This window comes from Dermochelys coriacea, chromosome 1 (assembly GCF_009764565.3).
Source record: "Dermochelys coriacea isolate rDerCor1 chromosome 1, rDerCor1.pri.v4, whole genome shotgun sequence".
NCBI classification, from domain to species: Eukaryota; Metazoa; Chordata; order Testudines; family Dermochelyidae; genus Dermochelys; species Dermochelys coriacea.
The window spans coordinates 123,211,959-123,225,852 of NC_050068.2; the positions used below are offsets into that span (position 1 = coordinate 123,211,959).

At 41.1% G+C, this 13,894-nt stretch overlaps 1 protein-coding gene across 5 annotated transcripts in view; it reads right to left on the reverse strand.

Moving 5' to 3' along the window:
* Positions 1-9,139: 9,139 nt before the first annotated feature.
* TUBGCP5 (tubulin gamma complex associated protein 5) overlaps positions 9,140-13,894 on the reverse strand; it is a 47,284-nt gene continuing 42,529 nt past the window's right edge. For 4 of the 5 annotated variants that reach the window (XM_043494392.1, XM_038376213.2, XM_043494540.1 and 1 more), the window contains 3 exons: positions 13,388-13,476; positions 12,284-12,384; positions 9,140-10,718 (listed from right to left, as the gene is read on the reverse strand). In XM_043494392.1, coding sequence (XP_043350327.1) covers positions 10,672-10,718; positions 12,284-12,384; positions 13,388-13,476 — 237 coding nt within the window. In that variant the 3' untranslated portion in view covers positions 9,140-10,671. The remainder of the gene's footprint in view (positions 10,719-12,283; positions 12,385-13,387; positions 13,477-13,894) is intronic. The other variant, XR_006274907.1, reaches the window with a different exon arrangement.

Here is a 13,894-nt window from a genome sequence, read left to right on the forward strand (position 1 = left end):
GAGTGTAAGCAGGGAATCAAGGGAGGGTCTTCTCCAAGATTGCAGCTTCTGCCCTGGCCCCTATGTGGCTCGCCTGTGTGCACCAGTCCCTCCCCTCTTCCCCTCCTCCCCCGCGGCGGCACAGTGGCACGTGAAAGTTCCCGTTAATGGGGCAAGAAACAAAGCATCTCTGCCAAAGAACCTGCGGCAGCGGATTGCCCAGTATCTCCACGAGAGTTTCCTGGAGATCTCTGAGGCAGATTCCAATAAAGTGAGGGAGTCAATCAACAGCCTGTTCCGCTGCTCAGATTAGGCATGCGGTGAGAGACAAGCCGGCTTTCTGCAAACCTCCTGCCCCCAACAACTCGCTTCAGCGATTCCCAAAATCAAATCCACTTACCAGGGGCTTCCTCTCCTGTTTGCACTTCGCCAAGATCTGACGGCTGTGACTAGCTAGCGTCCTCTAGGGTAGAAAGGAGCTCCTGGCTGCATGCATCTCTGACCTCGAGTCATCCTCTGCCTCTGGGTCCCCCTCCCCGTCCAGATCCTCATTCAAGATTTCCTCCTCCTGGCTTGGTCCACTCTCGACTGGCACACAAGCCAATGAAGTAACTACAGCGGTCTTCTCAGTGGAGGTGGGGTCACTGCCGAGTATCGCGTCCAGCTCTTTGTAGATCCAGCAGCTCATGGGCGCAACACCAGAGCGGTGGTTTGCCTCCTGCACCTTGTGGTAGGCGTTCCGCAGCTCCTTCACTTTGACCCTGCACTACAGTGCGCCCTGGTCATGGCCCCTTTCTGTCATGCATCATGATATCTGTCCATAGGTATCATAGTTCCTACGGCTAGAGCACAACTGAGACTGGACAGCCTCCTCTCCCCAAATGCTGATGAGGTCCAGCAGCTCAGCATTGCTCCAAGCGGGGGGATTGCCTGGTGCATGGAGCAGGCATGATCACCTGGAAAGATGCGCTGAGACCACTGCACGCATCACCGAGCAAACAGGAAGGGGACTTTCAAAATTCCAAAGGAATGTATGGGGTGGGGATGATGGTTGGTCACCTAAGGGCAGGGCAGTATTGTTCAAACTGATGACCAGAGAGGCGAGAACAGGCATTGTGGGACACCTCCTGGAGGCCAATTACAGCACTGTAATCAACCACGGTGTCTACACTGGCACAGCAGCGCTGTAGCCCCGGTGCAGAAAGCTCTATGCCTCTCGTTGGGGTGGTTTTTTTAGAGCACTGCAACTGTGCAGTTTCTGCGCACTAAGTGGCTTGGCAGTGGGAGTTACAATGCAGAAAGCTGCTTTACTGCACAGAAACTTGCCAGTGTAGACAGGGCCTAAGTCTCTCCTGCCGACATAGTGCTGCCCACACCAGGGCTTCTGTTGGTGATGTTGTTCAGAGGGGTGTTTTTTCACCCCTGAGTTTCATAATTGTGAGTGTAAACATAGCCATTTCTCTATTTCCACTTCCATTTCTCTATTACGGTTTAGACATTGGTTTCAGAGTAGCAGCCGTGTTAGTCTGTATTCGCAAAAAGAAAAGGAGTACCGGTGGCACCTTAGAGACTAACAAATTTATTAGAGCATAAGCTTTCGTGAGCTACAGCTCACTTCATCGGATGCATCCGATGAAGTGAGCTGTAGCTCACGAAAGCTTATGCTCTAATAAATTTGTTAGTCTCTAAGGTGCCACCGGTACTCCTTTTCTTTTTGCGGTTTAGACATTGATTATCTGCATTTCTAACAAACTCACCCTGTGCGCTCTGGGATCATAATGATGTTGTAAAACAGGTAAATATCATTCTAGGGTGTATTAACAGGAGTGTCAGATGTGGGAGATAATTGTTCCACTCTATTGGGCACTGGTGAGGACTCAACTGGAGTCCTGTGTCCAATTCTGGGTGCCGCACTTTAAAAAAGATGTGAACGAGCAGGAGAGAGTCCAGAAGAAAGCAACAAAAATGTCTGGCAATCTAAAAAACATGACCTAAGAGGAAAGATCAAAAGAATTGGGCACGTTTAGTCTAGAGAAGGGAAGTCTATGGGAACACGATAGAAGCCTTCCAACATATAAAAGGTTGTTATAAAGAGGACAGTGATCAGTTGTTCTCCACGTTCACCAAAGATAGAAGTAACCAGCTTGGTTTGCAGCAAGGGAGATGCATGGTAGACAATAGGGTAAATTTTCACTCTATAAGAGTAGTTAAGCACTCGAACAGGTTACCAAAGGAGCTTGCAGAATCCTCATCACTGAAAGTTTTTAAGAAAGGGTCAGACAGACACCTGACAGATATGGTCTAAGTATACTTACTCCTGCTTCAGCATGGGGAGATATATTGGGTGACCTCTTGAAATCTCTTTCAGTTCTACATTTCTTTGATTGTATGATTCTATTCTATAAAGGCTAAGGAAAACACTGAGCATATTTTTGCATGAAAGCATCTGTCTAAATGCAATGCCAGGCTTCCTATTTTTCTCCCCTCCGCACAGGGTCTGCCTAAATACCTACATCTCTCACAGCATGTGTTCCAATCCTGCAAAGACATATGCATGTTTTTAACCTTATACAGGAGAGTATTCCTATTGAGTTCAATGGTACTACTCATATGTGTAGAATCAAGCACATGGTAAATTTTGGCAGGATGGAGCCTCAAGTCCCATCCTGGTGATGCTGCAACTGTCATGCCAATGTGGTATGTGGCCCCCTGTAATGACCCTGTACTCATAGCCCCGGACTTTAACAGGGAATTTATTTTACAAACAAACGCTTCCGAGGTGGGGTTGGGGGCAATTCTGTTGCAAATGGTGGGAAAAGAGGAACACCCGATCCTCTACCTAAGCAGAAAGCTTCTCCCAAGAGAACAGAAATACGCAGTAGTCGAGAGAGAATGCCTTCTGTCAAATGGGCTATGGAGACACTGCATTGCTACCTCTTAGGCTGGTGATTTACTCTTATGATGGACCATGCACCCCTCCAGTGGATGCAGTGGAGTAAGGAAAAGAATGCAAGGGTCACCAGGTGGTTCTTATCCCTCCAACCATTCCAGTTCCGCATACGGCACAGGGATGGATGACACCATGGCAATGCTGATGGTCTGTCACGAGCATACTGCCTGGCGTCCCAAGTTGCCCAACTCTATGGTGTTGAGCAGAGTGGGGGGGATATGTGACGGGGCAAGGCCATATGGCTATAGAAAAGTAGTGGGAGATAGATATGTTAGCTCCAGGCTAAACAAATCCCTGGTACCAGGATAAGTGAAATGGCAGCTGCTCCAGGTCAATTAAGACACCTGGGGCCACTTAAGAATTTTCCAGAAGGCAGGGAGAAGGCTAGGTTGATTGGGACACCTGAAGCCAATCAGGGGCTGGCTGAAATTAGTTAAAAGCCTCCCAGTTAGTCAGGTAGATGTGCATATCAGGAGCTGTGGGAGGAAATTGTGCTGTTGGAGAGGTTGAGTAGTACACACTATATCAGGCACAAGGAAGGAGGCCCTCAGGTAAAGGTGAAGTGGAGCTTGAGGAAGTGAGGGCTCCTATGGGGAAAGTAGCCCAGGGAATTGTACATGTCATGTTTCTAAAAGTCAGCTACCATAGCTGATACTATTAGGGTCCCTGGGCTGGAGCCTGGAGTAGAGGGTGGGCCTGGACTACCCCACCCCCCACCTTTGCCCCGGATTAATCACTGAGACTGGGAGACAACAGAGACTATGCAAGGAAGGATAACTTCTCCTCACCTCCCTCGCTGGCTTATGATGAAAATAGCTCAGTAGACTGTGACCCTTCTCTCTAGAGAGAGAAGGGTTATGTGCAGGGTCACAGTGAGCCTCTAAGGCTAGCGAAATCTGCCAGGAAATGTGGGACACACGGAGGCAAGGACAGAGCTTTGTCACAGTGGGTAGATCACATTTTAAACTATCTGTTTTTCTGCTACTTTAAATCAACTAGCTTTTCACTCTACTGCTATTAGATTTTTAAATTAACAAGCCATGACTGTTGCACTCTACAATATTTGGCTATAAGAAACAATTTTGTGTTTTTGTTCTTCCAGAAAACTTCTGATTCTATAGAAAGAACATAAAACTCTTCAAGGCTCCCCTCCTGTAAGCACTTAGGCTACGTGTACGCTACACAGTCTTTCCTGGCCTAGCCCCTAATTTATACACAAACAGAAAAAGGGCTTCTGCTGGTTTAGGAGCATTTACCCTAATGTTAGCTATTCTGAAAGAAGAACTACACTGGGAGTTTTGTCAGCATAGCCATGTCATTATGGGTGTGGGTTTTTCACACCCCAAAACAAGATTGTTATGCTGGTATAAATTAGGGATAGACCAGTCCTTACACAAATTCCTAGCTTTAATTTTCAATTGGACCACTCATCTGTATAAAGTTGAGCTCATGAGTAAGTGCTTGCAGGATCAGAGCCCATGTTTCCTTTCTTATTTTACTGGTTTGGGGGGATGTGTTGATGAGGAACACAAGGTTCAGGACTTAGGGGCAGGGATTGTGCCGCCTTCTAGGTTTGGAAAGTGATTAGAACACTATTGACAGAAATAATAAATTCTGCCAGAAACAATAATAATCATCATAAATTCTGGTTAGAACCTCAATATGGGGTCATTTAGGAGTTACATTCCGGGCCCAACATGCAGGTTCTTTCCTCACCAATGCAACTTAGCTCTTGGTTCATGCCAAATATACACAGCCTAAATAATATAGTGGCATTGTCCAGGGAAGCTCTTTCTCCACTGATGCATCTGTTTCCATCTCTAAGGACTTATCTACACTACAGAAATTTGAGGTGCTACCTGCTGTGCTGTCAAATTATTCATACACTTCAAGTTAAGGACATACAGTAGAATCCCATTTATCTGAGCCTCCATTATTCAGCTCTCCGTATTAACCGAACCACCAGTGCACACACAGAAATATGAGAAATTGACGCTTCAGACCCAGGCAACGGGCTGTCAACCCGTTCTCCTGATTATCCAAATTTTTGATTAGGTGATCTGGCTCTGGTCCCAGTTAGATTGGATAAACAGGGTTCCACCGTACTTAAGGGCTTTGCTGGATCAGGGCCTAAAATAGCACGAAATCCCATTCTATTTTTCTGTATTGTGTATACATTCTAATATGTCCTTACATTTCTAGTCCAAGTAGAGAATGACCCCCCCAAACGGACTCAGGCTAGATATACCTCTTTGGGGACTACAAACTGGTAGTCGCTATTGAAAGGCAGGACAAGAATCTTCAAAAACTCAGGGAAAGGCACAAAGCAGCACTTGCCTTAAATAGCTGGACATTCCCCTTGCATAGAGGAATCCCATGATTTGGGGGAGAAAAGGATGTGGTTAAAGCATGCTATGCACCAGGGCTCTGAGCAATTGCAAGCAGATCCTACTGGCACCAAGACTAGAAATGTTAAAAAAGGGCACCTCGTCCCTTCTCTACACACATGTAAAGCTAGACTAGAATCAAGGATCTGGGCTAGTATCTTTAAAGAATCATACTTTAAAAAAAACATTTAATATGCATTGCCTCTAGGTGCTGCTCATATGTGTCTTTTTGACTTCTGAACTATCACTGGTTTCAGAGTAGCAGCCGTGTTAGTCTGTATCCGTAAAAAGAAAAGGAGTACTTGTGGCACCTTAGAGACTAACAAATTTATTTGAGCATAAGCTTTCGTGAGCTACAGTTCACGAAAGCTAATGCTCAAATAAATTTTAGTCTCTAAGGTGCCACAAGTACTCCTTTTCTTTTTGCGAATACAGACTAACACGACTGCTACTCTGAAAACTGGAAAGTTTGTTGTTTTGTGAACCTCACCTATTGAGAATGATTGGCGTGAACAAGATAGGGAAATAAAAAATTAGATCCAGAAAAGAAAGAAAATCAACTGTTTTTATCGCTGCTACCATCACACTGATGTTATTTCAATTTGAATTTCTTTTATAGGTCACAACCAATTATTCTCCCATTTCAGGTTTATTATGGATCTTGGACATCCTAACTTCATTTACACTGAAATACAGATATATTTTTATTTATGATCTACTACCGCAACTCTCTGGTCCACCTGAATCTGACTTGGATGTAAGATCTAGATAATAGCTGTTTTTTCTGGATATTAAAATACTGGAAATGTAATCGGGGGATTACAGGCATTTTTGAAAATTCTATACATTAGCCTCTATTTTTCTCAACTTTTCTATCATTTTCACCAGTTGACCACCATTTCCCTAATCTCTTGAATTGCTTCTTCAATGTCTTACTTCCTATTTCCACTTCTGGCTCCTTTTACTTTGGTCAGTGTCCCACAGGGTTCCATCTTGGGGCCCTCCTGTCTTTCTACATCTTATCCCTGAGTGGCCTCATCCACTTTTCTGTCTTCAGTTTCTCTGTGCTGACCTCTTCCCCTCTGTTCAATCTAGGGTGACCAGCTGTCCCGATTTTATAGGGACCGTCCCGATATTTGGGACTTTTTTTATATAGGTGCCTATTACCCCCCCACCCCATCCAATTTTTCCACACTTTCTGTCTGGTCACCCTAGTTCAATCTCACATTACTTAAACTCAAGCTTAAACCCTTGTCTATCCAAAATCTGTCTGCCACCCCAGCCACAGCAATCCTCCTTTACGAGACCCTTTACTGTTGCACGTCTCCTTAAACATCAGTTTCCAATACTTTGTCCTCATTTTCCAGGCCCCAGATAGTCCTACTTGTACATCCATCTTATTTCAGGGTGCCTGTCATTCTATTTTGATCCTATACTCAGCCAGTTCCCTCTCAATAATCCCTTTGCCTCCCAGTGCTCAGAATGACCTCTCTGGATCTATAAACCTCCTTCTCCTCCTCTACTTCTTCCTCAACTTACATTTTCTCAGTCATTTACACCATGATCCTTTTACTGTAAACTATATGTAGTTTATAAAATTAACTGTTCTTCTGGAGGTTATCTTTTTAGAGTGGAAACTTTTCAGGAGGGAGACGTCTTTTTTCATATTTTTAAAACATTGACCAAGGAACTATTAAAACAATAGCCTTGGACTACTCCTGAGAGGATTAACTGATCTGTAATAGCAAGTTCAGGAAATCTGAAATCCTTCCATCTAGTGGAATTTCCTGGAACAGAGAGAGTTTCAAATCAGATGTCACCTTTTGAAAGTTTGGAGTGTTCTGCAGAATCTTTCTGAAACTTTTCCTTCTCTAAACCAGACCTTTTATCAGATGGGATGTATCATAATAATTAGGCCTATGCATTTATCCCACTTGTGAGATTAACAGTGTGAAACTAGATAGAAATTTACAAAGTGTTTCAATAACCTATTAAAAAAATAACTGTTGGTGGGAAAAGGTGCAAGAGAGACTAATTTAAATAAGATGACCTACTGATGTGAGTCAAGAACTGCAGTAAGCTCATGCCTGGTAAACAAGAGAAGTGCAAGACTGGAAATCAATGAACCAAAACTGGTGTGTCACTAACTAGACTTATTGGTGGACAAAATAATGAGAGGATGAGCTCATTATTGAGGTTTTTAAAAAGACAACTTTTGGTGGAAAATTAAAAGAAGCTGTCTGCCAGCAACTGCTGCAGTAACCTTCATGGCTGCCTGCCACCCACCCCCTTTTAGGACCCCAGGATCCACTGTGACACCAATTGGCCTTCATCAGCTGGATGGAAAAAGGTGTCCTGAACAGATTAGTCCAAAAAAAAAAAAAAAAAAAAAAAAAAAAAAGGGACCTACCCGACATCACCATCTCCACTGGCTCTGGCTGAAATCCAACAACCTGGGATGTGAGACACTCACATCTCCCTCCCCTTGTGTATTCTTTTCCTATCCCTCTCCTTTTGCCTTCTGTCTAATAATAGTCTGGCTTACCTGGCCAAGACTATATATTTGGCAACAGTGCCATGAGCCTGTAAGTAAAGAGGCTGTTAATAGCAAGGTTCTAAACACACCAATGCTGGTACAAATTTGCCAGGTCTCAGAGTGGCTGATAAAATGGTGCATTATGCCTTTGTTTCTCCAGAAGTGAGGCTGCAAGTCAGAGTCAACAGCAGAGATAGAAGCAGCATTTTCTATCTTTACTGATTTTTTTCCTCTCGCCTCTTATACATGTTTGTCTTATTTTGTCTTCTTGGAAACAGGACTGGACTTTAACAGCAGTAATCACCGGTGCCCCAGCCCATCTCAACTAACTTCTTTGGGAAAAAAGAGGAACAGTTACCACCCTCTTTAATACTGTCTAAGAGACCATCAGACAATAGGGTTTCATTCTAAAAACTCTACAGCAAAGGGAAAGGGGAAGAGAGTTATGGTTATAATGAAAGCCTTACTTAACTTGCATTTCAAATGCTTTAACTTTTTTCCTTCTTTTCTGTATCTTTAATAACAGGTTACGGAGAGTTTTCATAGTGTTTGGGCCCTGGTACTACGCTGAGGTCTCTGTATACCAAACCTGAACCTTTTTTAAAACGTTAATGTTGGACAATAAAAGGGTTATGTAAATAGTTGACTCTAGGCCCCTATATTCCAACTACATTAATACAACAGAAGCCAGCCTGAGCCAAATCTCTTTTCATTATCAGAGACAGAGCACGAATGCACATATGCATGCTCAACTTCTCTCCCCCTTAAAAAATAATCAGCTCTAGTTTCTCCATGACTAGAGCTGACCAATCTGAAATCCTATTTGAAGGGGGAATGGAGGAACCCAACATAACAAAGGACCCTCATCGTGAAAGGGCCACAGAGACAATGAATCAACTAAAGCACGGGGTAACAAATGATGACAGTGGGGGTTACAAGTGTAAATCAAGGGAACCATATAGGGACACTGAGCAGAAAACCCTGCACAACACCCACTGCTCTGTGAAGGAGCTGAGATTTTGGAAGGGGTAGGGTCCCACAAAACAGCCACTCCACCATTTGCTCCTAGGCTGCTCCCACAGATTTTCCAAATGAAGTTAGTGCTGACAGTAGGAGCTGTGGAGGGGACTCACAAGAAGTTAATGCTGCATCAAATGTGGCAGGTATTTTGGTTTTGTTCAGCCACTTAGTTAAATGTAATACCTAAAGCAGGTTGAGAGAAAAGAAAGTTAATATTTGGGTGGAGATAAGAGTAACCAATGTATATAAAAAACCACCAACAATCTTAGTCATGTTTTTAAAGTTCAGAAAGCAAAGTATACAACTACTTGTTATATGGCCAAACAGCATATGAATATACCAGAACCAGTGCAAGCAACTCCTGGACCTCAGCGCCCAAGCATGCTAAGGCTAGTGTTGTTAAACTGGACAAGCAGCAAGTATTTATAGATATATCAAATACAGGTACACTACAGAGCATAGTATATCATAATAGGAAGAGACCAAAGTGGAATGAAGGTACAAATTACCTTTGATAACACCCCACCTTCAAAGGAGGTCCCTCCAGAAGTCTGAGACATAACAGTAAAAGGGAAGCTGTGGTAATCTGGTATAGATTTTGCTTAGACAACATCCTAAAATAAGCTACAAACTGACATGGAACATACTAGAGGGCACCAGCAGTTTCCCTGTCTGACACACCACTGCTGCCAGCTTTCTCATGATTTGGTGCTGCTCTTAAAGGCCCTGCTCCTGGAGTCATGTGACTACACTAAAATCTCAACTTTTATTTAAAAAAAATTACTGAGTTTCTAGCCCCCGTGGTTGCAGAGGGAAGCTTAGAAATATGAAGTCTAAAGGCTTAGGGTTGGCAGACTTGACCTGAGCTCAGCCAAAAAACTTAAAACTTACGAAGTTCATGACTGTATTTCAGCAGAAGTACAGATGCAAAAGTAGCATTTCAATCAATCTAGAGGCTCTTTTTATTATTTATTTAAAACAGGTGACAGGACAAGGCTGCTATTCCCAGGATTAGAGACTGTTTCTTTGCAGGTGATAAGAAGGAACTGAGTGGGTTGAATACACTCCATCTTTTCTGCCCTTGAGAGGGGGTAGCACAAGGATATGCAGGGCATATGTGTGACCCTGAAGAACACTGCTGGTTAAAAGATTCTGATTTGTTGAACAAGAGGCACATGCACACCAAGAGTGATTTCCACATTTACAGACGCCTGAAGAACTACCAATATTGGAGGCTGGGTCGCAAGAGACCAGGAAGCTGGAGAAGGGACAGATCACCTGTGGAAAGGCCTGGAAGAATAAGGGAAGGGTAAGGAGCTGAGAACAAGTATTCTTGTACTCCTCATTCTCAGTTATAGAATATTCTACATATGTGCTTTTGATCCTAGTTAAAAATGGCAAGTATTTAACATTTATTGCAAAATTAACAGAAACTATTTTAAAGACTTAATCAGCAAATACTCTATTTTACAAAATAGTGAATAATTCCTTCACAAGAAGAAACATTTCATGCATTTTCAAATCAGCTACTTTTACAAGACAGCATGAATCTGATGTTATAGCATACTAACACGCAGGAAAAAAAATACAACCACAACCAATACTCAAATACTGTACATAACCATTTACAGTTTCAAACATTTTACAGTTTCAAACAGTCAACAAAAGGAAGTTATATCAACTGCCATTTATCTACATATACATGGATTTCAGAATAAAATGCTCATTTTGAATAAATGTTGCAGATGAATGCTGGAGGAGTTCAATTCTTGAGCTGTTCAATGCACTTTGGTCTTTTGTTAACTTTGTTCCATGCCAGCCATGAGTGACAAAGCTAAAGACTCCACTGTGAATCAAAAAAGATACAAAAAAAATTTAAACATTTTAAATATTCTTGTTTACATCACTCTGCCAAGGTTTACTGAAATTGTCAGTTTTATAGCTTATGAGGCAGATGATAATCTTTTATTATTCAAAAGACAAACATCTAAGTCCCTACATCAGGCACTTTCAATTTTATCAATTTCATTATCTGAAATAATGAGGGGGTCAATTGAGGAGAGTTAATTTCCTTTCAGATGTTGGTGTGGAACCTTATCCTTAGCAAAAGGTGCAAAACTGAATAAATGTATCTTTATCCTTTGTAAATAAACAGTATTAAAACATCTACACTGACAATAAACCCCACCAGCCAAAAGATCCAATAACATAGGACAAAATTCTGCTTTCATTTACATCACTGCAAATACAGAGTAAATTCACTCGAAACAGTGGACATAATCTAAGTTCTGCTCTGTTCTCATATTTATGCTCTTGAAATTACAAAAGATGGCCATGGTTGTATTCTGTCACTGTTAGAAGCCAGTATCATTTAAAATAAACAAATTGGTGTTATTCTTGAACCACTACCCACATCATCACGTTTATTCATCCAAAGAAGCACCTGTTACTTAGGAAAATATTTTATTGCTAACTTTAGAAATATTTAGTGGGTGCAACATTTACACTAAAAAAGTCAGTCGTAGTTAAAGGTCTGTGACACTGCTGCACAGAGACGATGTTCTTGCTATTAGTTGAAGGGTTTAAGAATAGTGAGGTTCTACCAATGTTTGTGACATGTTAAAATTGTCAGGGACAATATAAAATGGAACTTTTGATTCCTAACGTATGTAACCATTAAAATGTAAATTACTCAGGCAGTCACTGCCTTCATTTGCCTGTTAAGCACCATACAAGATGATAATGCTACATAACATAACAAACCATCACTAAAAACTATTGAATTATTAAAATAGAGCATGGCATTTTATGTCATCCATTTTAGGCTGTCCATTCTGATGTCATAAAACAATAAATGTATCAGTTTTGCTTGGACTATACCAGGCAATACAACTTCTGAATCAAATACAACAATAAGCAATCTATGTTTAACAATGATTAGCTCTGACTGCAAATCATCTTTTCGTCATGAATTCAACATCAGCCATCTTAAGTGATGTGTAGTCAAATAACTGATCACCAAATACTTTATTTTAAGTGGCATGTGAATTCCTTTGGCAAAGTTAGCATTTATGATATATGCCAATCATCATTTGCATGTCCCTCCTTAGGGCATTAGGCAAAATGAAGGAAGTTTTGCTGTTCATAAACAAAATGGGGTACAAATGCTCTAAAAATTTTGTTAAATTGTTGTATTAAAAGGGAATAGAAAATGCTTTGCCAATCTCTCTCTATGGACACACACCTTAAGCTTGTTCTTGCACACAATAAAATTCAATTTAAAACATATTAAACATTAAAACAGCCTCACTCCTACAAACCCAGAAAAGCCTACTTTCTGAAAGAAGCTTATAAATTAGAAGTGTCACTATAGGAAAAGCCTATTCTTTTAAAATTGTTCTGTATACTCACAATGAGGAAAAGAGCCTCTACAGACTGCTTTGTTTAGAACTGTTACAAGAAACATGTGACAATTTTTAAAATCTGATTCCATCTTCTCTATGGATTCCATCCTAAGAAAGAAGTGCAGTTTAAATTAAACAAATATAAAACAGATAACTACATAGATAGTCCTATATAAGATGACATAGCCTTTCTTTCTAATAATGAATAAAAATAAGGCTGAGATCATCTTTCAGTTGTGTGTACAGAGTGCCAAGCACAACAGGGCTCCAACCCTTGACTGGGCTTTCTAGGCATTATCACAACACAAATAATTAATAATGAGCTAACTTTACCCTCTGGTATGCATCTAACAACTATTAGGAAGAACTACTGATTCTGTGTGGAGTAAAGCTACTGTTCCTGTCTAGGAAACCTATCTTATGTGATGTGCTCTCGAGCTCCATATTGCTTCAAAGCCTAGAGCTAGGGAACTACCTGATGACTTGCTCCTCTTTTTCCCCTGACATGGGGGATGGGTTCCACAGGCAAAATCAGAAACACTTGCCCAGGAGAGGGATGCCTAGAGCAGGATAACTGACTCAGATAAACAGCAGCACCAAAAACAAACAGTCTTGAAAGTTAGGGGGTGGATTGTGACTTCAATAGGAACAGTTAGGCCAGCACTGAGCACTCCTGAAAATCCTGCCTTAGAAATTTCTCATCTTGTGCCTAAGAATACGCAGGAGGTATAAAGGAAAAAAACAATAAAATACAATAATTTTAGGTTATCCTCATGTAATGCAAGTACAAGCATGACCATTGAGCCTTTCATTTTATTAGTTTATAAAAACACATGATGAGAAAAAGTACTTTCATTTGTTGTACACTACAGTCTTACAATTTTTTTTTTTTTTTTTACTGGCCACCTTTTTCACTGAGAAACACATTCTGATTATACAACCAACAGGTGCCTGCAGCTGATAAGCTTCAGCTCCATTCAATTTTATCCTCGTTAACAAAAGGTCACATTAGTCTCCCATTAAACATGCAAAGCAAAAAGATATATACCTCAAATACAACACTGGAGCTGTGAAATGATCACATTATAAAACATTATGACATATTACTTACCTCCAAGCTCCCAAACCAGCCTGCCAACGATCTGCAAACATCAGCACTAAATTTAGCACTTTCATTATAGCTTCTTTCACAAAACTAACCTAAGATAATAATGGGGAAAAGATACAAGTAATCTAATCAGGAATTTATTTTTAAATTCAATAAGAACTTTGACAGGCCATGAGATGAAAACACTCCATGACGTTTAAATTAAGATTTCAATTAAAACAACCTTGAGGATACACTAATTTCCCAGCTACAATACGTTCTTTGTTTAGTGGATTAACTGTTCAATTAATTCTGTGGTTGACTATTTTGACAATACCTAATATACCTAGTATTTGGGACAAAGTACTACAGCGCAATCCCATGTACTCTGAAGTGCCAAAGTTTCAAACAAATGTTGACATTTAAAACATCACACAAATTGCAGATGATGAAATATTTCTTGTCCCTATTTATATTTTGTATAAATCAGCACATCACCCTAATTGCTTTCCCAGCACTGTAGGAATTTTT